This window comes from Pseudomassariella vexata, assembly GCF_002105095.1.
Source record: "Pseudomassariella vexata strain CBS 129021 chromosome Unknown BCR38scaffold_5, whole genome shotgun sequence".
NCBI lineage: Eukaryota > Fungi > Ascomycota > Sordariomycetes > Amphisphaeriales > Pseudomassariaceae > Pseudomassariella > Pseudomassariella vexata.
In genome coordinates, this window is record NW_024467960.1 from 1,827,470 (window position 1) to 1,854,886 (window position 27,417).

General features: G+C 52.3%; 11 protein-coding genes across 11 annotated transcripts; 6 read left to right on the top strand and 5 right to left on the bottom strand.

Moving 5' to 3' along the window:
- The first annotated feature begins 36 nt into the window (after positions 1-36).
- On the top strand, positions 37-1,047 carry BCR38DRAFT_429833 (uncharacterized protein). The gene is made up of 2 exons (XM_040859993.1): positions 37-340; positions 436-1,047. Exons 1-2 carry the CDS (start codon positions 307-309, stop codon positions 933-935), a joined length of 534 nt encoding a protein of 177 aa, XP_040717263.1. The 5' UTR covers positions 37-306; the 3' UTR covers positions 936-1,047.
- Positions 1,048-1,192: 145 nt separating this feature from the next.
- BCR38DRAFT_408255 (GPN-loop GTPase) lies at positions 1,193-2,234 on the bottom strand (the record flags this gene model as incomplete). Its single annotated transcript, XM_040858248.1, has 2 exons — positions 1,193-2,047; positions 2,187-2,234. 2 exons carry the CDS (start codon positions 2,232-2,234, stop codon positions 1,193-1,195), a joined length of 903 nt encoding a protein of 300 aa, XP_040717264.1.
- A 1,562-nt stretch (positions 2,235-3,796) lies between these two features.
- On the top strand, positions 3,797-5,054 carry BCR38DRAFT_339637 (S-adenosylmethionine synthetase; the record flags this gene model as incomplete). Its single annotated transcript, XM_040855715.1, has 2 exons — positions 3,797-3,874; positions 3,927-5,054. 2 exons carry the CDS (start codon positions 3,797-3,799, stop codon positions 5,052-5,054), a joined length of 1,206 nt encoding a protein of 401 aa, XP_040717265.1.
- Positions 5,055-6,944: 1,890 nt separating this feature from the next.
- Positions 6,945-8,212, top strand: BCR38DRAFT_429839 (proteasome component PRE2). Its single transcript, XM_040859994.1, has 3 exons — positions 6,945-7,236; positions 7,304-8,017; positions 8,080-8,212. The coding sequence occupies exons 1-3, from the start codon at positions 7,099-7,101 to the stop codon at positions 8,095-8,097; spliced, it is 870 nt and encodes a 289-aa protein (XP_040717266.1). The 5' UTR covers positions 6,945-7,098; the 3' UTR covers positions 8,098-8,212.
- Positions 8,213-8,316: 104 nt separating this feature from the next.
- BCR38DRAFT_456889 (glycoprotease family-domain-containing protein) lies at positions 8,317-9,765 on the bottom strand (the record flags this gene model as incomplete). The annotated part of the gene is made up of 1 exon (XM_040861973.1): positions 8,317-9,765. The coding sequence occupies one exon, from the start codon at positions 9,763-9,765 to the stop codon at positions 8,317-8,319; it is 1,449 nt and encodes a 482-aa protein (XP_040717267.1).
- Positions 9,766-11,936: 2,171 nt separating this feature from the next.
- Positions 11,937-13,010, top strand: BCR38DRAFT_338605 (diacylglycerol acyltransferase; the record flags this gene model as incomplete). The annotated part of the gene is made up of 1 exon (XM_040855628.1): positions 11,937-13,010. One exon carries the CDS (start codon positions 11,937-11,939, stop codon positions 13,008-13,010), a length of 1,074 nt encoding a protein of 357 aa, XP_040717268.1.
- A 1,965-nt stretch (positions 13,011-14,975) lies between these two features.
- BCR38DRAFT_408260 (triose-phosphate transporter family-domain-containing protein) lies at positions 14,976-16,926 on the top strand (the record flags this gene model as incomplete). Its single annotated transcript, XM_040858249.1, has 3 exons — positions 14,976-15,647; positions 15,722-16,025; positions 16,079-16,926. 3 exons carry the CDS (start codon positions 14,976-14,978, stop codon positions 16,924-16,926), a joined length of 1,824 nt encoding a protein of 607 aa, XP_040717269.1.
- Positions 16,927-17,742: 816 nt separating this feature from the next.
- On the bottom strand, positions 17,743-19,366 carry BCR38DRAFT_429851 (uncharacterized protein). The gene has a single exon (XM_040859995.1). The coding sequence runs from the start codon at positions 19,206-19,208 to the stop codon at positions 18,033-18,035; it is 1,176 nt and encodes a 391-aa protein (XP_040717270.1). The 5' UTR covers positions 19,209-19,366; the 3' UTR covers positions 17,743-18,032.
- Positions 19,367-20,281, bottom strand: BCR38DRAFT_429853 (uncharacterized protein). Its single transcript, XM_040859996.1, has one exon. The coding sequence runs from the start codon at positions 19,888-19,890 to the stop codon at positions 19,672-19,674; it is 219 nt and encodes a 72-aa protein (XP_040717271.1). The 5' UTR covers positions 19,891-20,281; the 3' UTR covers positions 19,367-19,671.
- Positions 20,282-22,046: 1,765 nt separating this feature from the next.
- On the top strand, positions 22,047-24,033 carry BCR38DRAFT_177041 (6-phosphogluconate dehydrogenase). The gene is made up of 5 exons (XM_040853901.1): positions 22,047-22,195; positions 22,262-22,294; positions 22,354-22,909; positions 22,966-23,400; positions 23,455-24,033. Coding segments are annotated over exons 2-5 (1,434 nt in total). The 5' UTR covers positions 22,047-22,195; positions 22,262-22,292; the 3' UTR covers positions 23,896-24,033.
- A 489-nt stretch (positions 24,034-24,522) lies between these two features.
- Positions 24,523-26,796, bottom strand: BCR38DRAFT_339756 (uncharacterized protein; the record flags this gene model as incomplete). Its single annotated transcript, XM_040855723.1, has 3 exons — positions 24,523-26,379; positions 26,435-26,701; positions 26,761-26,796. 3 exons carry the CDS (start codon positions 26,794-26,796, stop codon positions 24,523-24,525), a joined length of 2,160 nt encoding a protein of 719 aa, XP_040717273.1.
- Between the last annotated feature and the right edge of the window lie 621 nt (positions 26,797-27,417).

Here is a 27,417-nt window from a genome sequence, read left to right on the forward strand (position 1 = left end):
CCTTGTCGCTATTACCCACAGTCAAAACAACCACCAATCCGACGAGCTGCTTCACGTCTCCAGCTGCAGGAGCTCCTCCATTTTGGATCTCACCGACCTCTGTCTAGGCCATTTTTTTTTCGTCCCGCATTGTGAAGATTCAGCTCATTCTAGTTTATCCGCGCCATTCTGCTTCAAGCCCACCTTCCATCAGACAACGGCGTGCATATCGATCACGCGAACAAAAGCTCAAAGCTTCACGATTCGTCTGCGAGCGAATCCACCCGCCGTCTTTTTCTCCTCCCACCAGCCCTTCAAGAACCAGATATGGACGAGCAGTGGATTCTCCACACCCTGGAAGGTCAGTTAATACAGACGACCCCCCAGCTTTTCTCTCTAGATCCTTATTCACAGACCTTTTTTTTTTTACTCACATTGGATACCTCAAATTCATAGGCATCCTCCCCGAGCAGACGGTCCAACTTATACACGACCACATCCTCCACCCCTCAGCCCCTTTCCAGCTGGTCAAGCGCCAAGTCACATTCGGCGTCCAACAAGCATACACCTTTCTCTACCCTCTTATCGTGCCACTTGTCGACCGCGCCATGCAAAAGCTTAACGACTCGCCGGACTTCGTCCTGCTGGGCGCCCTCCTCACCTTCCTCGCCATCGCCGTCCAGGTCACTTTCTGGGTCCACCGCATCATAATGTTCTGGACGCGCCTGGCGATGCGCATGGTGATGTGGGGCGCATTGGCCGTGGTGATAGCTATGCTGTGGCAAAGGGGCCCGGAGGCCGTGGCAAAAGACGTCGTGGTCGTGGTTTCGAAGGCGGCGGGCTATGCTACTATCATCAAAGAGATTTGGTTGCGGGAATATGCGAGGTATAATGAGCAGACACAAAATGGGCACCGGGTTGGAGGCAATAGATCTGGAAATGTACGTGGATGGTAGGAATGGTGTGGCTTCTGAAGGGCGAAATGGAAAAATGGAAAACCGGAAAACTGGCTATGTATAGGATTACGACTGCGATGAATGATGATCTTCAATACTTACTACTCTAGTGGTGACCGATTAAAATGGCTTAAATTTGGTATCATAAAGCAACCGAAGCGCCGTCGCAATGCTGTAATACAATATCCGATCAACCAGGACCGAAAGGCCTCCATGGTGGTCAACCCCGGTCTTTATATGCTGGTAACCCTCAATGCTCACTCCTCAGGATCGTCAAATTCGTCATCCTTCAACTCTTTCGGCTCCTGAGCCTCGTGATATTGGATGCAGTCATCTATATAGCTAAGGATGGCACCCACGCTATCCTCATCTTGAACATCCAGTTTGAGATAACTCACCATACTGAAGTTTTCGATCAACCCGGCCACAGCCCGATTCAGCCGTCGGAAGCCAGCTCCACGCATCATCGTCTCTTTGTCTTGAATGTCGCCCATGTCCTCCTCTCCAGCCGCAGTGCCTTCCGCTTTACGGCGAGCAGTTTCGGCAGGGTCGTCTTCCAACAATGTCGCATCGGGTGTAATGAATCTTTTCAAATCCTTCTTCCTGACCTGGTCCTTGACTAGGTCCATCTTGGACAGGATATTGATATGCGGCACCTCGAGCATAATCATAGCGCTCATGGCGCTGAGGGTGCCCGCAAAGAATTTAGCTCGGTCGACGACAAACGTAGCTTCGAGCAGGTACGCGGCGCAGAGCCGAATGTCAAGGTTGCCGGTGCGCGTCAAAAATCGTACCAGGGCCGGCAGGATGGGCACGTGGGTGTAGAGTTCGATCTGACCCGGCATGTCGAAGATGATGAGGTACTCCTCGGTCAGCGAATCGAGCGACTCAGTCAGGAAGTCGAGGTTATCCATCAGGAACTCGAAGCAGTAGATCAGCCCGCCATTGGGGCCCAAGCCCATCTCTTCCATTACGTCTTCGAGAGAGATCAAGTCCTTGATGTCGAGGTCTGGCGTGTGTTCGAACGCCTCGGCCGCCGGATCGAGGTTGACGTAGAAACATGACCGGCGGTTTAAATTCAGGTGGGTGATAAGGGAGGCGCAAAAGGTCGACTGCGGGTAGGAAGGTTAGCTAAGTATTCGTACGCAACCTTAAAGACCGTCTGCGTCCAGGTGATGCCCAACGGAGGTTTTGGGAAGCACGTGAATTCGATACGGCATTTTCGAACAGCGAGCAAAGAAAATTTCGTACTTTGCCTGCCCCAGCAGGACCCATGACCATGACGCCGAACTTGCTCATTTTGGCGGATTACGACGTTGACAGAAATCCAGTTGAGTCTAGATGCAGGAATGAGGTTGATTGGGATCAAAAGCTCCAACCTCTCAACGCGATTCCAGTTGGTTGGGATTTGCAACTATGCCTCAGAGATCGATCTCGTAGGGATGCAACTGCGTGGTGGGACGTAGCACACCGCGACGAAGTGGTCGGAGGGGCAGTTTGCTCTGAGGTGGGGTAATTCGGACCCTGCCAGATCTGAGATCCAGCTTCATGTCGATACACTCAAAAACACAGGAACCTCGGGTTTGATAGGTGTTGATGAATTGCTTCAGCATGTAACACTAGATAAAGGTACCTAGTACTGGGCCTTCGTCTATATCAATGAATCTTTCATCGAGTCAGTGTTTAAACGTCCTACGGCGACTTTCGGGGATGTTTACTTTTGTAAGACCGCCGACTCTAACGCAGTCTTGCAGTTGCCATGCTCGGAAGGTTCGTCCAAAGTGTAAGTGTCCTTCCTACCTTCACTTGCCTGATATTTCTATCGGTGAGTTGTATAGTATACCGCGGTTGTTCTAACATCTCTCCAATGTTGTGGTGCCTTGCCCTGTGGGTTTTAAACGGCTTGCTAGTGTAGGTACACTAGTTGGATATATGATTTGCTGTTGAAACTTGGAACCCTGCAGCCTTGCTTATATCTAGCAAGACTTCGAGCAGAAAAACATATTCCAAGACGAACAGGAAGCGCAAATGGACCAGACCAACACTTGTGTGGCGCATCAGGAGGAGGGTGACTTGGAACGGTTTGGCTCCCACCTGGATAGACCGAAAAGGCTATATCCCGCTTCATCTGAGTTTGCACCGAACCAACGCATGTTGTTACCACATTTGGGATAGTTCACACGTTTACGATTCGTCTTCCTAAGGTTGTTTATGTGCGGCCCCTAACACACGTTTGGACAGGGAGTAAGAAGAACCGGCCCCGCATCCTGGGTAATGCGTTCTTTCGCAACCACATCCCACAAGATGATGTGGATTGCCAGATATGTAATAGATCTCTGAATTGTGTGGTAACAATGAGTCCAGCAGTGGAAGTGGTCGACACATGTCGGGCGAGCTGGTGGCTGGGTCGGCAGGAATGGCCTAGTTGTGCAATAGGCGTTGCGATATGGCGCAATACCCCGGTGAAAATTTTGGCGGGGCCGATGTTTTCCAAGTGGATGTTACCCAAGAGACGGGTACTTTTATTTCGGCGATTATCACCGTGTGACGGCAAGTAACTTCTACTTAAATTTCCCCTCCTCCCGACCTTCGGCAACTGGTCAATTGGCAAAAGTAAATCCGAAATCATTCCTAAACTCACCGATCTTCTTTCTTGCTCTCCGCCGAAACAAAATAGACCCAATCCTTCTTCGTGCAACTTTTCATCCTTCTTGATTCAGTCTCTCTGTTTTTTCAGCTCGTGGTTTCCTTGAAAGCTGTGTCGCTACGTATCACCCAAGCTGTCTTTTGAGTACTCTTATCATTATCCCCCAATTTGCACATCCGAGTCTTCCGGTCTATACAATTCAATCACCTCCATAATGCCTGCGAGCAACGGGATAAACGGCCAGAACGGCGATGCTTTCGCCATCCGAAATGAAGGTGCTTTCCTCTTCACTGTAAGTCTTTCCATGGATATGCCAATGACAATCAAAGCTAATGAGTGTACAGTCCGAATCAGTCGGCGAAGGTCACCCTGATAAGATCGCCGATCAAGTTTCTGATGCCATCTTGGATGCCTGTCTGACCGACGACCCTCTGTCCAAGGTCGCTTGCGAAACTGCCACAAAAACCGGAATGGTGATGGTCTTCGGAGAGATCACGACCAACACCAAGCTGGACTACCAGAAGGTGGTCCGAGACGCCATCAAGGACATCGGCTACGACTCTTCCGACAAGGGCTTCGATTACAAGACTTGCAACCTGCTTGTTGCCATTGAGCAGCAATCCCCCGACATCGCGCAAGGTCTCCACTACGAGCAAGCTCTCGAGCAACTTGGCGCCGGTGACCAAGGTCTTATGTTCGGCTATGCCACCGACGAGACCCCCGAGCTGCACCCTCTGAGCCACCTTCTCGCCCACCAGCTGAATAAGGCCATGTCCACAGCTCGCCGGGATGGGACCCTGCCTTGGCTTCGACCTGACACGAAGACGCAAGTCACAATGGAGTACAAGCACGACGGGGGCGCTGTTGTTCCATTGAGAGTGCATACCATCGTCATTTCAGCCCAACACAGTGAGGACATCTCCACCGAGGATCTCCGAAAGGAACTCCGAGAGAAGATCGCCAAGAAGGTTATTCCCGCGAAGTACCTTGATGAGAACACTGTCTACCACATTCAGCCCAGTGGCAAGTTTATTATCGGTGGACCTCAGGGTGACGCCGGTCTCACTGGCCGAAAGATCATCGTTGACACATACGGTGGCTGGGGTGCCCATGGTGGAGGTGCTTTCTCCGGAAAGGACTTCTCCAAGGTTGACCGATCTGCTGCGTACCTGGCACGATGGATCGCCAAGTCCCTTGTCCACGCCAAGCTTGCCCGCCGCGTTCTTGTCCAGCTTTCTTATGCCATTGGTGTCGCTGAGCCTTGCTCTGTATACGTCGACAGTTACGGGACATCCGACAAGACTGCTCAGGAGCTGGTCGACATTGTGAGAGCCAACTTCGACATGAGACCCGGTGTCATTGTTAAGCAGCTCGACTTGGCCAAGCCAATCTACTTCCAGACGGCCAAGTTTGGTCATTTCGGAACCAACCAAGACTTCAGCTGGGAAAAGCCCAAGACGCTGAAGTTCTAACTGAGCTCTGAGGCATTTTCTCGATACTTGAATGAATGATAGTCCACAACCGGACAATACGTGGAGGACCGGGAGTTTCCAGTTTATACCATCTCGTTTTCTCTGTGAGAATACGCTATGTACTCCATGTCAGCGGGAGAATCAACTTCTTCAGCATAGAAAGGCGTTTTTGGGTTTAGATGTCCGATGTTCATCACAGGACTCCTTAAAAGGGCATGGTATAGCATGGCGTACGGTATTCAACAAACCAGTCTCGGCAAGGCAGGTTAAGCCTTGAAGACAGTTATTTTGGTCAGTTAGATAAGAAAGGTGTGAAAAGATACACCTGCGTTGGTGAACGCAATTACATTTTGCATCAATCGAATGATGTTTACACGCCTGCCTTGATCTCTTGCATCAAGGCACCAGCGTTTTCACCAGCAATAGTTCCCATTGGAAATTCATGAGAAGTCCTCTTCAAGACATGTTACATCCACAGAAATCCAAGTGTCCTCGCGCAATTCTGTTGTTATACCGAGCCAACAAAAAGGGCGGGCGATCAAATATCCTAGCACCAATACGAAAAAAGAGTACTTCCCCACAATGCCCAGCTGTCCAAAGGTGTTGCTTCTAGTGTTGCAGCTTATAGACAATAAGCTTACGGTCATACAAATTACAGCGTTTTGCTTTTGTGACAAGACGAAAAGGAGCATCAAAGTAAACCAGGCCGTATTCTGGAGATAGGAACATGGATTCCGCTGTCAACTCTTGACGATTCTGGACTTATGCGGTGGTCAGTGGAGATACCGCCAGGTTTCCATATCTGCGATTCGAGCTCACACACCGGCCTCGTGCGCGATGCTTAAGAAAGCTGACGCTGCGGATTTGGACTACTAATGCCAATGGTGGCAGTATTATCTGCAAAGTCGTCTTACCTGCATGAGAAGGATTTAGCCTACCCACAATGACAAGTTCGCCGTAACCACAGGAGTTACACTTGATATAGCTCAATGAGGGAATCCTCTGACAGTCCAGGAATTGCGCAACATCCCCAAGAGTCCTAAGTACTTGCTGCTTAACTTAACTTGAATATTGAAAAATAGCCCCATTGAAGTCTACAGGGTCGAAGAAGACCATGTTGTCCGTGAGTTACCTGGTCAGCTATGCGTCGTGAAGTTAACGGTCTGTGACCCCTTCAACTCAGGAGGGTAGAATAAACCAAAAGATTTGGGTCAACGCTCATCAAGTGATAGAAGCTGAAGATTGCCGTTGCTTGTATGGCCTTAATGGATTAAAGGCTGGCCAACCACTATGTTCATCAAGAACAGCCGGATCTCCGGCTGTGTTGCAAACAGATACCATCCCTCGTGTAGAATAGTGAATACTTATAGGAACAACCAGTCAAGGTGATCTTCTGCTTTCACATTTAATCCGTATCATGCCCATGCCCGACTGGGCAACCACGTACAGAGCTACAGCCATGCAAGCCATATCTTTATCGCCATTGATTCGATAGAGTGGCTTTGATGCACTGGAGCTTTTCTTAGCAATCCCGCGAGCTCTTCTTGGAAGTCCACGATCTGGTTGATGCTTGGAGAGGCAATGTATGACTGGTGATTGGAGGTCCCAGAGACATGGAAGTTTTGAAAAAGACATAGATGTCAATGGAGACTGCCTGAAATCCTAGCATAAAGTACGAGAAAACTTCTTACACATCAGGATGGCTAGAAACAGTATTATAGAGATCCAAGTGGCATGGAATTTGTGTATAGGGCCAAGTTGAGAACCTGGAGAAATTGCGTACATTGAACGAAGCTACCAGGGAGCGGCATTAACCAGGCCCGTGCGTAGCTGCAGGTAGCTCGACGCGTGGGCTCGGTCATTGCCTGAAGCTCTCAAGGCAAGGCTGCTGGCTAACGTCGACTTCAATCCACTCGACAAGACGGCACCTTCCCAATCGTTCATCGATCTGTGTCGCCAACGCTTCATATCACTTCATACGTTGATTCTGAGGATCAATTCACTTCTTTTCACACCATCAAGACGCGCTCTCCTAGACCTCGAGATGGATACTCTCGTGGCCCGATACAGCCGCCCGGCAGCACACCAAAATGAGACGTTTGGAGCTGACCAAGATGAGGACCTCTTCAATGACATGGCTCCCACCCTATCCTTGAAATTCGCCATGCCACCTGTAGCACAAGTAAGCTTTCTTGGCCCTACCCTCGCATTAAATGTCGAGCAAATCAATCTAATGGCCATGACTCTAGCCGTCAGCCTGGCTCCGCGCAGCCACAGACGACCGATCCAATCCTGCCTGCCCCATTAAGATAGCCCACGGTACGACAACGCTCGCCTTCCGCTTCCAAGGCGGTATCATCGTAGCGACCGACTCGCGCGCCACGGCGGGCAACTGGATCGCCTCCCAGACGGTGAAGAAGGTCATCGAGATCAACAACTGCCTACTGGGCACCATGGCCGGCGGAGCTGCCGACTGCCAGTACTGGCTGGCCTGGCTCGGCATGCAGTGCCGCCTGCACGAGCTTCGCCACAAGCGCCGCATCTCCGTCGCCGCTGCCAGCAAGATCCTCGCCAACCTCGTCTACCAGTACAAGGGCATGGGCTTGTCCATGGGCACCATGTGCGCGGGTGTCACGAAGGAGGAGGGCCCGGCGCTGTACTATATCGACTCGGACGGCACACGGCTACCGGGCAACTTGTTCTGCGTTGGCTCAGGTCAGACGTTTGCATACGGTGTGCTCGATGCAGAGTACCGGTACGACTTGACGGAGGAGGAGGCGCTGGCACTCGGCAGCCGGAGTATCCTGGCTGCAACCCACAGAGATGCGTACTCGGGTGGCTTCATCAACTTGTATCATGTCAAGGAGGACGGATGGGTCAAGCATGGCTTTAGCGATACAAACCCCATTTTCTGGAAGACGAAGTTGGAGAAGGGCGAATTCACCAACGTCACGAGCCAATTCGTAGGTGATATTCGTGAATCGGTGTGAAGAAAGACTTGGGTTGACAGACAGGTTGAGTCTAGGAACGCATAGAAAGGTGAATAGAGAGCAGAGAACCTGTTGGACTGTCACGATAGTCAACTGGGCATTACATGGGCTTCGAGGATCACTATGTAAATGTACAATTAAGGCGTCGAATCCGGCGGAGTTGGCACAGCTGTTTCTATTTCACTATGATATTTCGTCTACCGAGGTGAGTTTACATGTGATCGATCGTACAAGTGAGGTGGTTATACATGCAATCGTACAGGCGAGATAAGTTATCGCTTGGCCTTGTCTTGTTCCACCCATGCTCTTTTGATCCATCCACCCGTCGTAAGTATACCTCCTAAGGGCCACTTCTTGATAGGCAGAATGTCCATCTCGCTCCTGAATCCAGCCTCGTACATCTCCATGCCAGTCCACGCAATCATAGCCGCATTGTCGGTGCACAAGGCGGGCGGTGGTGCAATGATCTCCAAATGGCCGAAGCCCCTGACTTGCAACATGGATCGCAGAATGTGCATAAGATACCGATTGCTAGCAACACCGCCAGCAACAACCACCGTCTTCACATCTGCCATGTTCGGATCATTTTTCAAGGCGAACAGCAACCGACTAGCCAGGTGCTCAAACACGAGCCGCATAGTATGCCGAGCTAGCAGCCGTCTCTCATCGACGCTCATTTCCGGCTTCTCCTCGACCACCGACCGCACCCGGCCGCCAATACCCGCGAAATCGTATGCCATGGCCGTCGTACCGGAGAGCGGAGGCGTGAGTACCCAACCCAATCCCGAGTCGAAGGCTTTGATCTCGTCGGCCCGGGTTAGGGGCGGGGTGTACTCGTAGTCCGTCTCTTCGGAATCTTTGCATTGAGGAAAAGCAAACTTCTCCAGTAGCGGGCCGTACATGACGTTTTGCTCGGTGGCAATCTCTTCCGGGGGAATGATGACTCGCGCGCACTTGTCGATCATGTCCCCAGTAGCGATGTTCATGGCCTCGGCGACGATGCGGTGGTCGCAGAGTGATAGAGAGTGGACGAGGATTGTGTGTCCGCCCGAGACGAGCAGGGAAAGGAAGGGGAACCGGGGATGGCAATGACCTTGACCTGTCGTCTGTTCCTCTTCCCGCTGGTGCTGTTCCAGGGCAGACACCAGACGCGGCGTCAAGGCGTGCGCTTGCATGTGGTTCACCCCTAGTAGCGGCACATCCCACGCCGTCGCTAACCCCTTCGCCGTGTTGAGCCCCGCCGCTAGGTTGGATGTCATGCCTGGCCCGCGCGTCACCGTGATATAGTCGGGTTTCTGGCGTGCTTTGCCATCTTCCCAGACCAGACGCTTCCAGTACTGTCCGTCATCTCGTCTGTTGCCATTATGCAGTGGTGGTGGCAAGGCCTCGGGCAGATGCCGCAGGGCTTCCTTGATCAGCGGCGCGAGGTGGGCTGTGTGGGAGACAATGGCGGTCAGCGGATGGACGCCTTGGAATTCCCGGTTGTCGGACGTGATCTTCTTGTTGAAGTGCAGGCGGGCAGCGCCGGAGGCCGTCTTCTCGAGGAGGGCTACGCAAGTATCGTCGCAGGAGCTTTCGATGGCGAGAGTGAGGAGCTGTCGTCTTTGGTGGGAGGCAAAGGAGGGGAGGACTTGGCGCGTTGCGACGAGCCGGGGCTGTGGTTGTGCGAGTGGGCTATGTGCCGGTACGCGGGGCCACAGTCGGGACCATGATATACTCATCAAGGGTTGAGGGGACGTTGTCGCAGGATATTAATGTTGAGCTTGTTCGTCGCATGATTTCAGCTTCAGGTGCTTATCTTATCGCGAGGCTTGTCTCTATGTACATACATACCGCATGTAGAAACATTAGACTTTGTGGAGCTGCAATCAAAGGTCAAATTCGGGCACCGAGGTATGATACGACTCAATTTGAGAAATAGCGATCTCAATTGTCATAATCACGTATCTCGGATCACGAGATGAGGTTGTGTAATGGCCAGACATCTTACTGGTGAGTATCATGTGCCTCGGGCTCCAGCTTGGATATGTCAAGCTTTCTGTGGCTTTCAATGTACGAAGCACTTGTCACATAAGGTATTGGCTTTTATGAGCACGTTTCGAGGCGGCGGAGACATACTTCTTCTAGTCAGCATGATAATATCGGCTCTGACGGATCTCGAGCATTTCATGGAAATCGACAGACTCCATGAAATATTCCCGGAGCTTTTTGCCTTCGGGGTACTCGCCTGTCATGCCCCTGAACCTCGGCGCCGGGAATTCTTGAGCTTGCAGCAGGGCCCCCAGGGGTTTGTTCAGCTTGCTTGGCAATCTTCGGGCTGCCACATGTTAAAACGTCATTCTCAACCTGCACCAGTTCCACTCAAGTCTGAGCTTCAACCCCCCGATGCCGAGCGTTCCACTAGATAATCAACCTAGGGTAATGATACAATCCCGTGTTCGTAGTGCATATATCAATCACTATTCGCTCTGGTCTCTCATTTTATTTATTCTGAGGAGCTTTTGAATGGACACTATTCTTCTCACCGTGTAGCTAGACTGTTGCGCCAACCTTGGGAAACTTCCACCATCACTTGCTGTCGCCTCCTTAGGCTGCTAGCTTAAACGCTGCGAATCGCGACAAACCTTATCCACAACCGGCACTACACAGTAAACGTCGTGGACAAAGGATCTACTGGAACTCAATATTAAAGGTACGAACAGCACGCTCAAACCCTCTTGCCGCTCCTACCAGACCTAAGTAAGTAGGTGTATCCTCTTCCCTGTCCTCGACTTTCTCATCTTGCAGCAAAAGACTAGCTCACTGTCTTCTGTCTACTTGCAAATCTGGGGCGCATCGCCGCACTACACAAACAATGGCGGACAATGCATACATTCCTCAAGAAAAGTTGCAGAGAACCCCGAGCAACACAAGCTGCCCTCGGGGTAGTTCCAAACTTCCGCGACGGGGGCGGGGACAGGGGAAGAAGCGCTGTGGCGATGGAGCTGGTATTAGTGGACGCAAAACTGACGCTGACGTAGGTCACTTTCGCCAGACCAGTCACTCGAGGAATCCCATCGACGAGCCGGAAACTGGCCAGAACCCAATTGCCAGAGTCTTTGAATCCCCGGAACTTCGCAGGTCAGAGAAAGTCGAGACCGTTCTGAAAGCCGGAGGAAAGCAGAAACCGGAAAGACAAACCAGACTTTCATCTACCGAGCGACAGAAGTTAGAGACTTCCGTGGGCACCCCCAAACTCGAAGTCTCGTCGAGGATTCCTCAGTCTCCAGATCTGCAGTCGCCAGAGACATTGGAACGGTTTCCAAAGGTCGATCTGCGCTCAAAGGTTCCTCAAGTTCCTTCGAGCCCAAGCACCCCGGAGACCCCGACCCATCACCGTGCGGCTTCCAGCGTTGCTAGTGTGAAGAGCGATATAGTTGCTGTAAGTTGTATGGCCTTCTACTTGATTGCTTTTGTAACTGATGTCCAGTTTCAGGTCGACGAAGAGCCGTCCACTCCGGACGCTCAAATCGAAACACCATCTTCAAGGACTTTCAAAAGTAGTCCTCACTTTGTTTACAGGAAGAGGTCGAACACAATGGATCAGCCCACCGAAGAGCAGGCCAACGGAAACCAGGGTCCCAAGCTCGAATCCTTCATTCACGTTAGTGAGGCACCAACCCTTGAACTACACAGCAGCAACTCGGAGCCCAAGGCTCCACTCAGCGTAGAGAAAACAGCTTACAGCAACGATGATAAAGGAGCTCCTAGTCAAAGTTCCGAGAAGACCCTTGGCGACATGGTGCACCACAGCGTCAGTTATGCCGATGCATTGAAGGATGGCAGCAACTCCCTAGATGGTCCACATGACGCTGAGGCTCGGAGTGAAGACTCTTTTCCAGAGCTGGACGATATGAGCCTCGAGGATGTCCACCGCCACCGACCCTCGCCGCAGCGCCAACCCTACGGTCGTATTAGATGGGCGCCGTGGGACGTGCCCGCAAAGCGTCGATTCCAAACCCTCATGGTACTGGTGCACTGTCTTTCCATCGCCGGCTATGTGTCGATATTCTTCGGCTTGTGCGCCAATCCTTTCGCATGGCCTCTGTTGCTCCTATACTTACTACATGTGCTGAGCTCCAGAGCTGCCACCGATGGCTCACTCAAATTTCGGTCAGAGTGGTTCCGCTCAAGCTACGTGTGGGACCTCTTTGCAGGCTACTTTCCAGCCAAGCTTCATAAGACGCACGACCTGCCGCCCACCCGGAAATACATTTTTGGATATCATCCTCACGGTATCATCAGCCATGGTGCTTGGGCGGCTTTTGCAACCGAAGCCCTGGGTTTCGCCGAAAAGTTTCCCGGGATTACGAATAGTCTGCTTACCCTGGACTCCAACTTCCGTATTCCCTTCTACCGCGACTACATTCTGGGCATGGGTGTGCGATCCGTGTCCAAAGAATCCATAGTCAACATTTTAACCCGAGGAGGGGCCAACAACGAAGGGATGGGAAGGGCTGTCACTATCGTTGTGGGGGGAGCCCGCGAGTCGTTGGAGGCACAACCTGGTCAAATGCGCTTGATCCTGAAAGAGCGCAAGGGCTTTATCAAGCTTGCCGTTCGATGCGGCGCTGACCTCGTCCCAGTTCTGGCTTTCGGCGAGAACGACTTGTATGACCAGCTTCGGCCCAGGGAACATCCATTCGTCCACAAGGTGCAGATGTTCGTGCTTAAGGTATGGAAGTTCACACTTCCATTTTTGCACGGTCGGGGTATCTTCAACTACGACGTGGGCATGATGCCGTACCGTCACCCGCTCAATGTGGTAGTGGGCAAACCCATTAAGGTCACGCAATCAAACCAAATTGATAACGACGAGATCAATCGCCTGCATGAACTCTACGTGTCGGAGTTGGAGGAGCTGTGGGATCGGTACAAGGATGAGTTTGCCCGTGACCGAAAGGAGGAAATGCAGATTCTCTCCTAGGTGGGTGCACCAGAACGATGTCGTCGAGGTAATATTTGGTAGTTTCTTATGCTTTATTAATACGGTTGAGCATACACGCGGAAAAATAGGCATGGGTTGATCGGAAAAGAAAGTCCCTGGTGATCCGGTGTTGGGTACATAAAAGGCAAGAGCAACTTTCTCGATCCATAACTGGTGTGGCGGTGTCTTGAATAGAGTTCACCAAGTACCTAAGGTCTAGCGGGTAATCAACGCTAGGCTGATATGCATACACACTGAATCCACTTTGTCTACTCCCTTGATTTCGCTTGATGCTTATTGCTCTTGAATTACGGTCGACGTCTCACCCTCTCATACTATGGTATCATGGGTAAGTTTTCTATTGCGCGTTTGTACCGTGCCCCACCTAGGCACGCGCCAACTCTTCGCTACCTGGCTTGAAGGGACCTTCATAGCTGTCTGAATATGATTAAGAGAAAACGTTGTAGTAGTGTGAATTTCGGCTTTCGATTTACCACTGTCGAAATATAGGGTTCGAATTCGTTGGCGATCCGCTTCTGTAAGGTGTTTAGTCCCCATTGTAGTTGCTGAATACGCGATAATTAGGACGCGTTAACAGCAAGTTGGAATCAGAGGTGGAAGTACCTTTTCGTTACCATGAGTAGGCTAGGCAATAATCAGTATAGCGTTACCTTGACAGTGGTCCACCGGTACTTGTCAAGGGGGTGAAAACTTTGGCCTGATACCGTAGTATGCTTTTGCTATGAAGTTGCATGGGGATTATTCAAAAGCTAAGCGAGGTTCTCCATCTGCCTGATCATATAAGTTAACAATCAGTGCTTGTAGTCAAGCAAAGAACCCCGCCCTCGAAGCGCTTTTCCAAATTGCCAGGGCCGGACTGTCATCATCACGTGGTGGTGGCGGCTTGCCTCTTTATAGCTGAACAAAATGATCAAGACAAATTGATAGGCTTCACAGGAAGGAGTGAGCGAGATGATTTATGCCGGGATACCTACTTTGGAGCACCGAAGCATCTGTTAGATCTACATAAATGTTATGAGCTTGTAGCTTGTTAGAAGGGCAAATTAGGACAACGCCTCGTTCAAGGCTTGGCCACTGAGAAAAGGCACCAAGCAAAAGCCACAGCCCGAAAAATCTGGCTTTTCATATCAATTAAAAGTGGTCATCACGATTTTGCTGAAACCTTTTTACGAAGCATCAAGTTTGCCGAGCTAAAGAAGCGAGGCTTGACGTATTGTATTGTATTGAATGACGAGACTTGAGTGTGTCGGGTCTACTCTACGCTGCAAGACAACAGCGACGCATTCTTTGAAAGTGGGGCCTGCCCCAGATTTGGTGGTTACTCTAGTCGGGCATCGGGCATCGGGCTATTCCAGATCCACGGACGGGTTGCTCACGCGTCCAAACCGACCGCCAACCCCTGACCAGTGACCACTGAAGAAGACACACACACACACACAAAATACGCTCCGCTTCAACTGGCAACTGGAAAGCTAGCTGTTCGCCCACGTTTGTCACACAATTGACTTTTCGTTGTAACCCCAGTACTGACTTTTACATCGAGAAAACCGTGAGCCCAGATCACAAAGACGAAGACGTGGGGAAAGTATCGGGAACAGATGGGTTAGCCGTGCCACAGATCAACAACGCATCCATCTGGCAGCAATCGGGTTGCTTGTCCCCGGAACCCGTAAATCCCTTCTTCCTTGGCTGCCAACCTGCCTTCACACCGCCAGGCTGGAGCTGACGGCGCATCTACCTACTGATGCCTATGCCACAGACACCGGCTCACCTTGTTGTCTCTAGTTAGCAGCCTGCCATCTAATTAGCAGCTTGCTAGTCGCAAATCGGGACTAGGCTGGCCGAGCATTGAGGTCATGCTGGCAGCTGGAGCGTATCTCCTCTTGTGATTGAAATATCCACTTTGGGGGCGCTGGCTACCCATCATTATTATTACAATAAAATATGCCTTCTCCTTTGTCCAACCAACAACGGTTACCACACCAGAAACAGCACTCCTTATACTTATCACCGCATCCAGCCGCGACACAGACCGTCCACAGCGTCCTAGTACCACCTCCCACCAACATTGATTATTCCACTCCTTCGTCCGCGTCGTCCGCAACCACCAGCTTCCAGCAAAACTGGCCACCCGATGGTAATACCATCCAGCGCCCCGAAGACATAGAGATGGACTCGATTGCACCAGCAGGCCACCGGCGGCGGCGGAGCACCCTCACGGCCGGTGGCAGCGGGCCGCCCGCCAACCCCAACGCGAACAGGACTCCACGGCCGAGGGCGCAAAGCATGCGGAGCACAGGCGAGCCAGGGGATGCCAAGATCTCCGAAGAGGATCACAGCGCCCACGTGTCCAGAGCTGAAGAATTGGAGGACGACGATGACAGCAACTTCACCGACGAAGATCTTCACGATGACGAAGAGACGGGCTTGACCAAGAAAGACAGGCGGCGGAAGCGGGCCAAGAGACGACGCAACACCAGATTGGACAACCGGATAGCACGCGACAAGCTTACCGTAGAGGAACGAAAACAGGCAGATCAGAATATGGCCAGGAAGCTGGCTATCAATGCCATATTGATAGGGCTTTGGTATCTGTTTTCTCTGTCCATCTCGCTGGTGAGCTCTTCCCATTTGTTCCAGACACGCGGTGTTCGTGACTTTTTATTTTGCTAACGCGGCATGATGTCTAGTACAACAAGTGGATGTTCGATTCCGCCAGGCTCAATTTCGCTTTTCCTCTTTTCACGACGTCGATGCACATGCTCGTACAATTTGCGTTGGCGAGTCTAGTACTATATGCCATACCTTCTCTACGACCAAACGGCAACTCATATAACTCCGACCAGGGTCGGTCCAGACATGATGCTGAGCCAGAACAGCCGTATATGACCAAGATGTTCTACCTCACGAGGATAGGTCCTTGTGGTGCAGCTACGGGCTTGGACATCGGGCTGGGAAACACGTCCTTGAAGTTCATAACCCTCACATTTTACAGTAAGTGGGATCCAAGATGTAAGCAGTACAGGGTGAAGCTAACAATGAGCTAGCAATGTGCAAATCGTCCTCGCTTGCCTTTGTCCTCCTATTCGCCTTCGTTTTCCGTCTCGAAAGTCCAACTTGGAAGCTCGTCGCCATCATTGCAACGATGACTATGGGTGTGGTCATGATGGTTGCCGGTGAAGTTGAGTTCCAACTCGGTGGCTTTATCCTCGTCATCTCTGCCGCCTTCTTTTCTGGTTTCCGCTGGGGCCTTACCCAAATTCTACTTCTACGGAATCCAGCCACGTCCAACCCTTTCTCCAGCATTTTCTTCCTGGCGCCCGTCATGTTTCTCACTCTGATTATGATTGCCATCCCCGTCGAGGGCTTCTTCCAACTACTCGAAGGCCTGCGCAAACTGAGTGAGGAATGGGGCGCGGTTCGAGCACCCCTGATCCTCCTATTTCCCGGCACGATTGCCTTCCTCATGACGGCCTCCGAGTTCGCTCTGCTGCAGCGCACCAGTGTCGTGACTCTGTCCATCGCTGGCATCTTTAAAGAAGTCGTTACCATCTCCGCCGCGGCACTCGTCTTCGACGATAGACTGACCCCCATTAACATCTCCGGTCTCGTCATTACCATCGCCGCCATCGGCGCATATAACTGGATCAAATTATCTACCATGCGAAACGAGGCCCAGCTCAATGTTCACGGCAAGAGCTACCAGCAGGCGCAGTCGGGCTCGTCGAGCGAGGGCAGCGATGGCGAGGAGGAAAGCGGGTTCCTAACGCATGACGACGATATGGCTGTCGAGAATAACTTGTTTACCATCGACGGGGATGTCATCCCAAGTAGACCGCCCGGCTCCTCCACTAGCGAGGAGTCGAAACTCTTGAAAACTAATCGTTCGGATTGAAGGTTCAAACCAGTCTCCTCTAAGCGAAAATTTTTGTAGACTTGGGAGGAGAGTTGGTTTTCTAAACATACAGCATCACAGGTTGCGGGCATTGTATCCTGCGGCATACTCATCGCTCCCAGGAGGGGGCTACCCACATCGGCCCAAGGCTCATATATGGTGGAAAACCATGACCCAGCTCTGGATGAAACAACGTTTCCAAGACCAGAGGCAGTGGATGGCAGCATCGGCCCAGCGTATCAGTATCAAACGGCAAGAGTGGTAGAAGTGATACCCGACACCAAGCGAGTCCCAATAGAGCATCTGGAATTATTGATGTATGACGATGGCAACTTGGGGAATTATAGATGGTTCGTTCAACGAGACGAAGATTGTAGATCTGCCGGCCAGCTGCAACTCAAATCTTCAAGGCAGCTGGATGTGATGGATCATTATGGAGAACGTTCTGGTTTCAATAATAGGATTGCATTGGCATAGCGGATATACTGGACATAATAGATATATGTGCGCACATTGTTTGATCAGTATTATTTCACTCTCCTCGCTTAGGTTTGCTCAGAATATGCTGAACCCGTAGTACTTCGCTCCACATTGCTTCAGACCATCGTACGAGAGTTGTGGGCCAACCAGGACGAACAATAATATCTCCCAGCATCTTCTATGCATGTCAAAGCCCGTTCCAAGGGACCACAAGGTTAGAGCCCTTGGTGATAGGGAAGCCGACTAGCTCAAGTCGCCTCCAGCTTGGAAGCACGTATCTACTCACATGTCATAGACTCACAAAAGGCGCGAGTACTGAGTTTTTTTCCGATCACGTTCTAGGTGTGCCAAAACTGAATATGTAGTATCTGTCTGTATATCTGTCTGCGTAGCATAGCGCCACTACATATCACGTATCTCAGGTGGCTTTTGCCCCCGGAGCTTGCCCCCGGAGCGTCACAGCGCATGAGTGTCATTATCCGGCAGCGACCCCCTAAGACGCCATCTTAGTGAAGCCGTTCTCCACAACATCAAAGACCCAATGCGGCCAGTTGGTGCAGATGGTGCAGAACGCGAGGACCGGCCTGTAATCATTCGCGAGGTCTGCGGCGACTACTAACACAATCTCAACCAAGCAATTTCAGTCCACCCTTGGTCTTTTGACCAGGCTTGGTCACCCCGCCGCCATGCGGTCCTAAAGCGGGCTCGAAGCTGCCTTCCCCCGTATCCCCACCAGTACCAGATCCATTTCCACCGCGGCTCTTGTTCTTGTTCTTGTTCTTATTCTTATTCCACTTGTTGTTGTGATGCTTATCCTTGACCGTTTGGGGCTTGATCTCCGTGGTACTCTTTCGAACCACGACAGGATGACTCTGGATGTACTTGCCATTCATCTCCTTGGCCGCTGAGAAGAATTCGTCTGGGTCGCTGAAACTTACGAAGCCAAAGCCCTTGCTCTTGCTCGTCACTTTGTCGCGAATCACACGCGCCTTCTGTAGTGACTTCCAGCGAGAGAAAGCCTTGTATAATGACTCGTCGGTTGTTTCGCCCGCCAGGTTACCGACGAACAGTCGAAGGTGCGAGGGGTCCCATTCTAGAAGGGTATCATCTGTCCACTTTTGCCCGCCGCCTGCTCGCACGACCGTCTTTTTCTTGTCTCCAGGTTGAGTGACGGCATCGGGCAACTTGCTCGGCTCGGCCGAATAGGCGCCGGTAGTAGCACCGCCAGCGCCCGGTCGACCTGGTACAGCGGTGTTGTCCTTGGGGTCCTTGCCGTATGCACTTTGCCATTGGGCGATCTGTGCTGCCATTTCGGGGTCATAGTCGGGGGTGGCGGCGACGCCTTGTGCTGGGCTCGGTGCTGGGAACGGATTCCTAATCTGTGGCGCGGCCGAATATGCACTGGGGTCTGCTTGCGCACCGTAATAGCTGGGTTGTTGCTGGTAGCCTTGCTGCTGGCCGTATGATTGCTGATAGCCCGCTCCGCCTTGCCCCATCATCCCTTGCTGTCCATAGGACGGGTACGCGACGCCGCGATCGCCGACGCCATATTGAGCTGTTGGCGCAGGTGCGCCGGGATAGTTGGGTGCGTTGGAGTAGCTCGGGGCCGTCGAGTAACCGGGGGCTGTCGAGTAGCTTGGTGCGCTCGAGTATGCAGGAGGCGTGTATGCGGAGCCGGGGCCGGCGCTGGGGGAGTGCGTCGCTGGCGAAAATGCAGGCTTGAAGCCCGAGACTTTGGAAGGTGGTGGACGCGGTGGGAGAGAGGACGAGTTCGAGGCACCTGGAGGTGGAGGATACGACATGATGAATTTGCTGTGCGCCCGAAAGGATGGTGTGTGTGCTCGGATCAACACGTACCTATGAGCCCAGTCCTAGCCTTTGAGACTTTGCTCAATCCTCTGATCCTAGCTGACGGAAATATTTTGTTTGGATAGGATAGGTGCTGATTGTTTTGGTGAGGTAGTTGGTGATGTTGAAATAATGCAGAAATAATGCAGCTTCATAAAGCTACCAGGCTTGTGTGGCGTTGCACCGCCACAACTTACCAACAATAAGGTGACTTAGCCAAGGGCCTTTGAGATTTCAGCCACTATTGTCTATTCCAAGTCTAGGTATTGATAGAGGGAGTGGCGTAAAGTAATCTTCACCAGAGCCACGCCGTAATCATGTCACAATGTACTTACTTACTCAAGTACTAAGTATGCATGATTCGTTGTGCAGGACGGAGTTATGATAGTGATAAAGAGGGGAAACTCCCGTTGAACCCTACCTGGACGATGCCGCGACTTGATTGATGGGAAACTGAGTTTGGCCTCTGCAGAAGCATCCCTCGGATCTTACCCCATCAACATGTATCGTGGGTTTCCAGCCCGGCTTCTTGGAGTGATGTAACAATCGCATGCAGACCTGAACGAAGTAATCTGGATGGTACTCGTACAAGTTGGTGCGGTGGTGATGTTGGTCATGGTTAGCAAAACAGGACATCGAATTGGATGTAGAAGACTGCACGAACCTGACCACCGGCCACACCACGACTATCGGGGTGCTTTCTGTGCGTGCCTACGCTACCCTTACCGGCGCTCATGTGGCCGTGGTGCTTGCGAGTTCTGCTGAGACGACATCTTCAGGGTGTTAGTGGTTGGGTATCCCTTGTTTCAACTACAAAAACCGAACAACTTCAAGCATCGACGACCCTGTTGCTCTGTAATTTGGTGTATCCGAGCTTCTTCCATTGAGAGCTGCATCGGCCTCTATTTCCCCTCTGTTGCAGCATGGTTTATGCGTTCACGTCAACCAATGACTGAAGGCTTGCAACTAGGCAATTCATCAGAATTCTCCGATTTGCCAACATCTAGGTGAGGATCCCAATCGCTCCTATAGACCTTCCACTGAGGTGTCTACATATGCACAGCGGTTACGATATTTCCGGAGCCAGTAGCCCGGACGCCAGAAGTCCGGACGCCAAGACTTTGTGTGAATATTCTATATTGCTTACATGCATTCCATATGTTGAAAGCCGGGTCTCATCGGCCGGCTGGGCCAGAAATCCGTGAAGGGCCGAAACGATGGGAATCCAAGCTTGCTTTGCAAACACTAGCTAAAGCAATTGTGTAGCCTCGCAGCCAGGTTGCGTCAGAAGTCCGTTCCCGGAGTCCTCCAGTGGTCTAGCCCTGTACTCAGGGACCTGCGGGGCGGGGCACTATCTTTGAGCATGCATGATGAGACATTTTCGGAGTAACAGGTGTCGAAGCATTTCTGCGACGATGCGCGGCGACGGAACAACGGCCAGGTGTGATAATCAACAATACCAGAATAGGCCGTTCTATCCACGGATTCGCGCGGTTGGGCAGCATCAGAGATCAAGGGCCAGTTCCGACGGCAATGTCTAAGTAAAGTATTGGAGGTACATTCGCCCCCGAGAGATATTTACACTTACGGTCCTATTCTGATTGGGCTACTGCAGCTTGTCAAAGCCAATCCGAGTGACAGTTCCAGGATGCCTGTCGGCTTGGTTGAGCTTCTCCCGAGTGCCCAAGCTCCAACTAGTTTTCGAAACAGTCCTGAAGTGGAGTTTATGGCAAATGCGATGTAGTGCAGGAATATGCCTGGGCATGAAACTCATACATGCGCAGAAGGTGGTGGTTGTGGTTATTTTTTTGGTCCACGGGATAACTCAACTAGCCCTACTTGCAACCACCGTTCTAGGAAGGCCGTCATATGGGAAAGATCCGGCTGATAACAAAGTCATATATTTGAGCGAGTATGCATCTCATCCAGCTCCCGTTCGCGGAACACACAAGGCCGGGGTAGCGAATCTTGGAGCCGGGCTATTGTTCCATGAAGCGAGCCGTAATCCTCTGCGGACAAAAGCGTGTGGTTACGAAACATTAATGTGCGACGCGGAGGGTGTCCAGGTCCTGCTTGATGCGCAGAGGGGAGATGTGCCTGGGCAATGGACCGTGACCAAAATGCCGCCATTCTCGGAGACGGCATTGGATGAGCGCTTACCAACCCTGATGGGGAAGTGCGCAACTGGGCCGGCAGAGTTCTCAAAGTGAGTGCTTGCTGGCTTCTGCTGCTACTTACATGATCCAAGGCCCATCAGTTTTAACCAGGGCCGTCACCCTCCTCAGCTATCCTGCGGCCTGGAGTTGGCTTGTCACTGTAGTAGGCCTAATAGCTACTTACGCGTAGTTCATATTGCAAGCATGGATGCCCAGCGGCCAGGTAGACAGTAAAGTAAAACTGGCTTTGACCTGGGGTGACTGCTCAAAGAAGGTCCCGAGTAAGCACTCGGCCCCGCCAACAAACCACAAGCACAAGCACGAGTGGTAGCTTTTAGGTCATATAATTTTACGTATCCACGATCGACGCTACCGCTTTTCTTCATGTTTTACCCCTCCAACCAGGCTACCCACTACGCCCACCCATCCGAACTTCCATCATAGAAAAAGTACGACAACTCCCCTCCGGCTATCCGTTCTCTATTTCCATCTCTCTCCTAACATCCGCCATTATTACAGCTCCTCCTCAACATCTACCATCGATTTCCAACACGCAATAAAACATTTCCCGTCCACCTGAGCATCATACATCGTCGCCATCATGTCTGGAGCCGTGTAAGTCCAATTACCCCTCAGCCATCGCTGTTTACCCCGCCACCCCGCCGTCGACCCTTTCTTCATCGTCGCGTCCTCCCGCTGCCCTTCGCTACCTACGTGACTAAACCGGCGTTTTCGGATGTCAGGGCTCGTCTTGCCAACATCTCTAGCCATTATGGGGGAGGCGTGTGAGCTTTTCATTTATGCTCCTGCCTGGCGAAAAGTCCCCCACAAGCTGCTAATGTTTGTCGCAGTGCTGATCTCGGCCTCATCGGCTTGGCCGTCATGTACGTACCAACACTCTGCTACTCTTTGGTAGGACACCCCATACTCATCTGTTTTCTAGGGGCCAGAACCTGATCCTCAACATGGCCGACCACGGCTTCACCGTTTGCGCCTACAACCGAACCGTGTCCAAGGTTGACCACTTCTTGGCAAACGAGGCCAAGGGCAAGTCCATCGTTGGTGCTCACACCAACGAGGAGTTCATCTCCAAGCTCAAGACGCCCCGTCGTGTAATGCTGCTGGTCCAGGCTGGTAAGGCTGTGGATGACTGGATTGAGACTCTTCTGCCCCTCCTGGAGAAGGGCGACATCATCATTGATGGCGGCAACTCCCACTTCCCCGACTCCAACCGACGCACACAATACCTGAGCACAAAGGGTATCCGATTCGTCGGTTCCGGTGTGTCTGGAGGTGAGGAGGGTGCTCGTTATGGTCCCTCCATTATGCCCGGTGGTGATGAGCAGGCGTGGCCCTTCATCAAGGACATCTTCCAGGGCATCTCCGCCAAGGCTGGCGATGAGCCCTGCTGTGAGTGGGTTGGTGACGAAGGTGCTGGTCACTACGTCAAGATGGTCCACAACGGTATCGAGTACGGTGACATGCAGCTCATTTGCGAAGTAAGAGGCCTCCAAACGTCCTTTGCGCGTTGAAGTACTAACAATGACCCTACTAGGCATACGACATCATGAAGCGTGGCTTGAACATGTCTAACAAGGAGATGGGCGATGTCTTCGCCAAGTGGAACAAGGGTGTCTTGGACTCCTTCCTGATCGAGATCACCCGAGACATCATGTACTTCAACGACGACGATGGCACGCCGCTGGTCGAGAAGATCCTGGACCAGGCCGGACAAAAGGGTACTGGCAAGTGGACTGCCATCAATGCTTTGGACCTTGGCATGCCCGTTACCTTGATTGCTGAGGCCGTGTTGGCTCGTTGCTTGTCTTCCATCAAGGCCGAGCGAACTAAGGCCTCCACCAAGCTCCAGTACGAGAGTCGTACACAAACCTTTGACGGGAACAAGGAGCAGTTCCTTGATGACCTTGAGCAGGCTTTGTACGCCTCCAAGATTATCTCGTATGCGCAAGGTTTCATGCTGATGCAGGAGGTATGGATTGTTCACCAGCTGCAAGATGGAAGCGTTATACTGACAAATATACAGGCCGCCCGTGATTACAAGTGGAAGCTGAACAAGCCCTCCATCGCCCTCATGTGGCGTGGTGGTTGCATCATCCGCTCCGTCTTCCTGAAGGACATTACTGCTGCCTATCGCAACAACCCCGACCTCGAGAACTTGCTGTTCGATGACTTCTTCAACAAGGCTATCCACACCGCACAGCCTGGCTGGAGAGACGTTGTCGCCAAGGCGGCCATTCTCGGCATCCCGACCCCTGCTTTCTCCACTGCCCTCTCATGGTTCGACGGCTACCGTACCAAGGATCTGCCCGCCAACCTGCTCCAGGCCCAGCGCGACTACTTTGGTGCCCACACCTTCCAGATCAAGCCCGAGGCTGCCAATGAGAAGTACAAAGAGGGCGAATACAACCACGTCAACTGGACTGGTCGTGGAGGAAATGTCTCGGCCTCCACCTACCAGGCATAGATATCCACCTCGTTTGGACGTGGTTGGGAGTCGGCACAATCATTGGGATTTGCATATGGTTAATATCCTCAAGCTGATAGATTGAAAAGAATAACCATCAGGATGATGAGATAAATGTTGGAACGATAGATTAAGCAGTGATGATGCCATTAGCGTCACTGAATTAAAATGAATATAATGTACCTAGTCGCAGGTACGCGACATGTTAAGTGACACGGTGCGATGAGAAAGCTCTTCAGGACTGACAATATCCTTGTGTGTTAACGGGTAATCAAAATGCGTAGTATGCGTGCGGGGGCCAGTAGGGATGGCATAACGCGCAGAACTGCACCCGGTATCTCTCGAGGGGCGGCGGCTTTTATAGTTGGACTTTCCAGAACACGCTGGGAAATACGACTCGATCGATATTGCGCTACTGTCACAGCCGACGGCGGGCTGGCCTTTTAGTAACTTGAACATTATTCTACACACAAGACGAATCTCCATTCTGTACCTTGCCCTGGACTCCTACCCTACGTTCTAGTCAAAGAAATCTACCGTTCCTCGAGGGCAATGTCCACCCAGGAAACTGCCTCAAAGGTCTCCATCGGCCGGACTTCGAGAGTAGCCCTCGGCAGTAGACATGTACTACAAGTTTCCATCCGCCGGGGTTCCGGCATTGGCATTTGCCTCGACGCCATGGAACGCGTCACCAAACGCCGAGTCGTCCATAAAATCCCCACCTAGATCACCGGGTGTATTACTGAAATCGGCCAGAGCATCGCCTGCGGTGTCCAAGTCCCCTAACGAGCCGAAGTCGTTCGCGTCGAATCCCATGGACGCGTTGTCGCCGCCGCCTGCTGGTGTGCCTGTCGCAGAGGCTTGCTTGCTGTCGGAGGAGTCTGCCGTAAACGTTGGGAGTTTCGGCGGTTCGCTGGTGGAAGCTGAGGCGTTTCCAGTTGCGGCTAGTTCGGGAGTCACGCCACCTTTCGGGACAACCACCCAATCTCCGCTGCCGGTTCCCTGATCGGGGGGGGTTCCGGATGGCTCTGCATCCGTGCCGGACATGTTGACATCCTCAGCCCCGCCAGTTTTTGGCTGCTGCGGAGCCACTTGAGCCGGTGGGTGCGGTGATGACACGTTAGGCGTTGCTGCGTACGACGGCATGGCAGACAACTGCCCTTGTGGGGTCGGCAAATTGTTGGCGGGTGTGGAATTCGACGACAAGCCGGTGTGCATTTGGTCAAGTAGTCCTGCGGCAGTTCCACCCATATCCATATCTGAATCTCCAACCATCCCGCTATTGTGAGATCCAGTGTGTGATGCTTGCCGCGACATGGTGCCGCTCCCGCTCGGGGCGGGTTGAGTCGCTTCAGGGGCCGGCTCAGGAGCAGGCTCCTGGTAGCCTCCATCTTGGATTCGCTTCAGTTCGTAGATAACCTCAGCCCGATGGCCAAATTGCGCCTCGACTAGTGACACGATATCATCGACCTTCTTGGAGTGTTTGGCTGCCCAGCGCGCTGTTCCATCCTCGTTTTCCTCGACTCGGCCCTCGAGGCGCAGCGCCTCCGGAGTCACATGATCTATGGCAGTCCGTAGGTCCTTCTCGGCGGTTGTAAGCAGCGAGTTCTTCCTAAACTTCGACAACTTCTTCTCATGCTCCGCCTTCATTCTCTCTATCTCGGCATTGGTCGAGTCGATGTGCTCGTTGATTCGCGAGCGGAACTCGGCCGCTTGCTCTATGTCCAAGGAAGTCGCAGCCTTCGGGGGTGGGCGGTCTTCTTTTTTCTCGGCGCCTTGCTCATGGCCTTCGGCGTCAAATATCCCGTCCGTGAGTCCTGACAACGCGCCTCTCAGGCCCAGCGCAAGACTGGTAAACCCAATTTGATTCATTCGATAGGGTGATGACAGAATCTCCTCCATCCATTCATGATTTTGACGGTAGCGGTGAAGACTGATCTCTCGTGGGGTCAAGTGATCAAACATATCGCCGCGCGAAGTGTCCTCCTCGTCGTCATAAGCATCGAGCTGCGGGACGGCACCCATTACAGGCTGAACTTGACTGTGTGCAGCTTGGGCGGTCCTCGCACGCTTAGAGGGAGGCGCACCCGCTGTCGGGGGATGTGTAGGGTATGCCATGGTCTGAGGGACTCCCCGGTTGCCAGCGTACATGGCCTGTCGGGACGGCTCCCTAGGCCAGGCGATCTGCGGCCAGTTGACGCGGTCGCTGAGAATGAACTCCTTGCGCTGGATCTGTCCACATCGCTGCAGGTATGCCCGAGTCTCCAGGATATTCTGGGTGCGAGGGTCTCGCGGAAGCACTTGCACAGGGATGCGCTCGTTGTTGTCAATCGGTCCATAGTGAACAATCCAGAGGCTTGGATCAACTTGAGGGGTGTTTGGGTTGTGGACGTTTGGGGGGCAAAGACGGAAACGGCGGCGCGAGTGGGTGGCCACTTGCTCGCCATATGCGAAGCCAGCTTTGTGCAAGTACATTTCCAGGATCTGCAGTGCGACAATTAGCCATGTTTGCAACGAGGTTTGGACTGGCTAGACATACAACGCCGTTGCCAACTTCTTGGGTAAAGTACTGCTCAGCGGGTGGCCAGATGTAGCCATCGCTGGCAAAGTTTGTTCCCATCTGCTGAAACGGCTGCCATGTCAGAGTTATGGTGCCATTTTCAGGTCTATCGAGATATGTCCAGAAGAACGGCGCCTTGTCTCGAGCGATCTGGGGTGCTTGCATCAACCAGTTGGTGACCTCGGGGATCTCGACATGGGCCTTCTGCGTGTATCGGTACGTCGAAATGAGGTGTACATGGGGAAGCTTTGTGCGGTTCTGTAAGCAGATGCATAGGTAGATAGGATGTAGTAAATGGCTCATACCAGGTCTCGATTGACCCCAAAGCTCGGGTCTCCCATTGAAGACATGATGCGAACGGGTTGAGTAGACACCCAGGGAGGGCACTTGACGCTTGCTTAATGTCGGAAATAACTGGCAAGCATCGAACGTGGTCTGTTATGACGGGTACGGCGGTATCCAATGGGCAGGTCCGAGGCGGTGATGCATGCGACGCGGAAACTCGGATGCGACGACAAGGCTGATGAACACTTCCCACTCAATTTCCAATGGGCGCGATCGCGACTTGCGACTAAGAGCTTGGAAGTTTTGTCGCGGCTGGGAGGCCACAATTTTGAGTGGAAGTGATCCGTGCGGTGTGGCTGGTGAGAGAGCGTGAGCCACCAAAACTCGCACGTCGCGGTTCTACACAAACAGTTACATCAACCAATCAAAACTCACGTTGTTTGAATATCATCCCTGAATATATTCCCTGGCCCAAGCAACCGTAGCACTGAAGTTGCTTCGAATCGCAATTGCTGCCTCGCTACACATCATTACGACAGTCCAAATCCAAGTCACTTTACTTGAACACATCGATCACTGATATCTCCCAGCATCCAACGCCGTAACCCGATATTCTGTTCTTGACGAGTTCGTACATGCTAACAGCACGAGCGCTATGCCAGACCAGCACGGAGAGA

Coding starts and splice junctions, on each gene's coding strand:
- BCR38DRAFT_429853 (XM_040859996.1), bottom strand. CDS start 19,890: ATGTCCTGTTTTGCTAACCATGACCAACATCACCACCGCACCAACTTG.
- BCR38DRAFT_429851 (XM_040859995.1), bottom strand. CDS start 19,208: ATGTCGTATCCTCCACCTCCAGGTGCCTCGAACTCGTCCTCTCTCCCA.
- BCR38DRAFT_177041 (XM_040853901.1), top strand. Junction 22,910..22,965: donor ACATGCAGCTCATTTGCGAA/GTAAGAGGCCTC, acceptor TGACCCTACTAG/GCATACGACATCATGAAGCG. Junction 23,401..23,454: donor GTTTCATGCTGATGCAGGAG/GTATGGATTGTT, acceptor ACAAATATACAG/GCCGCCCGTGATTACAAGTG.
- BCR38DRAFT_429839 (XM_040859994.1), top strand. CDS start 7,099: ATGGATACTCTCGTGGCCCGATACAGCCGCCCGGCAGCACACCAAAAT. Junction 7,237..7,303: donor CCATGCCACCTGTAGCACAA/GTAAGCTTTCTT, acceptor CCATGACTCTAG/CCGTCAGCCTGGCTCCGCGC.
- BCR38DRAFT_429833 (XM_040859993.1), top strand. CDS start 307: ATGGACGAGCAGTGGATTCTCCACACCCTGGAAG. Junction 341..435: donor GATTCTCCACACCCTGGAAG/GTCAGTTAATAC, acceptor TCAAATTCATAG/GCATCCTCCCCGAGCAGACG.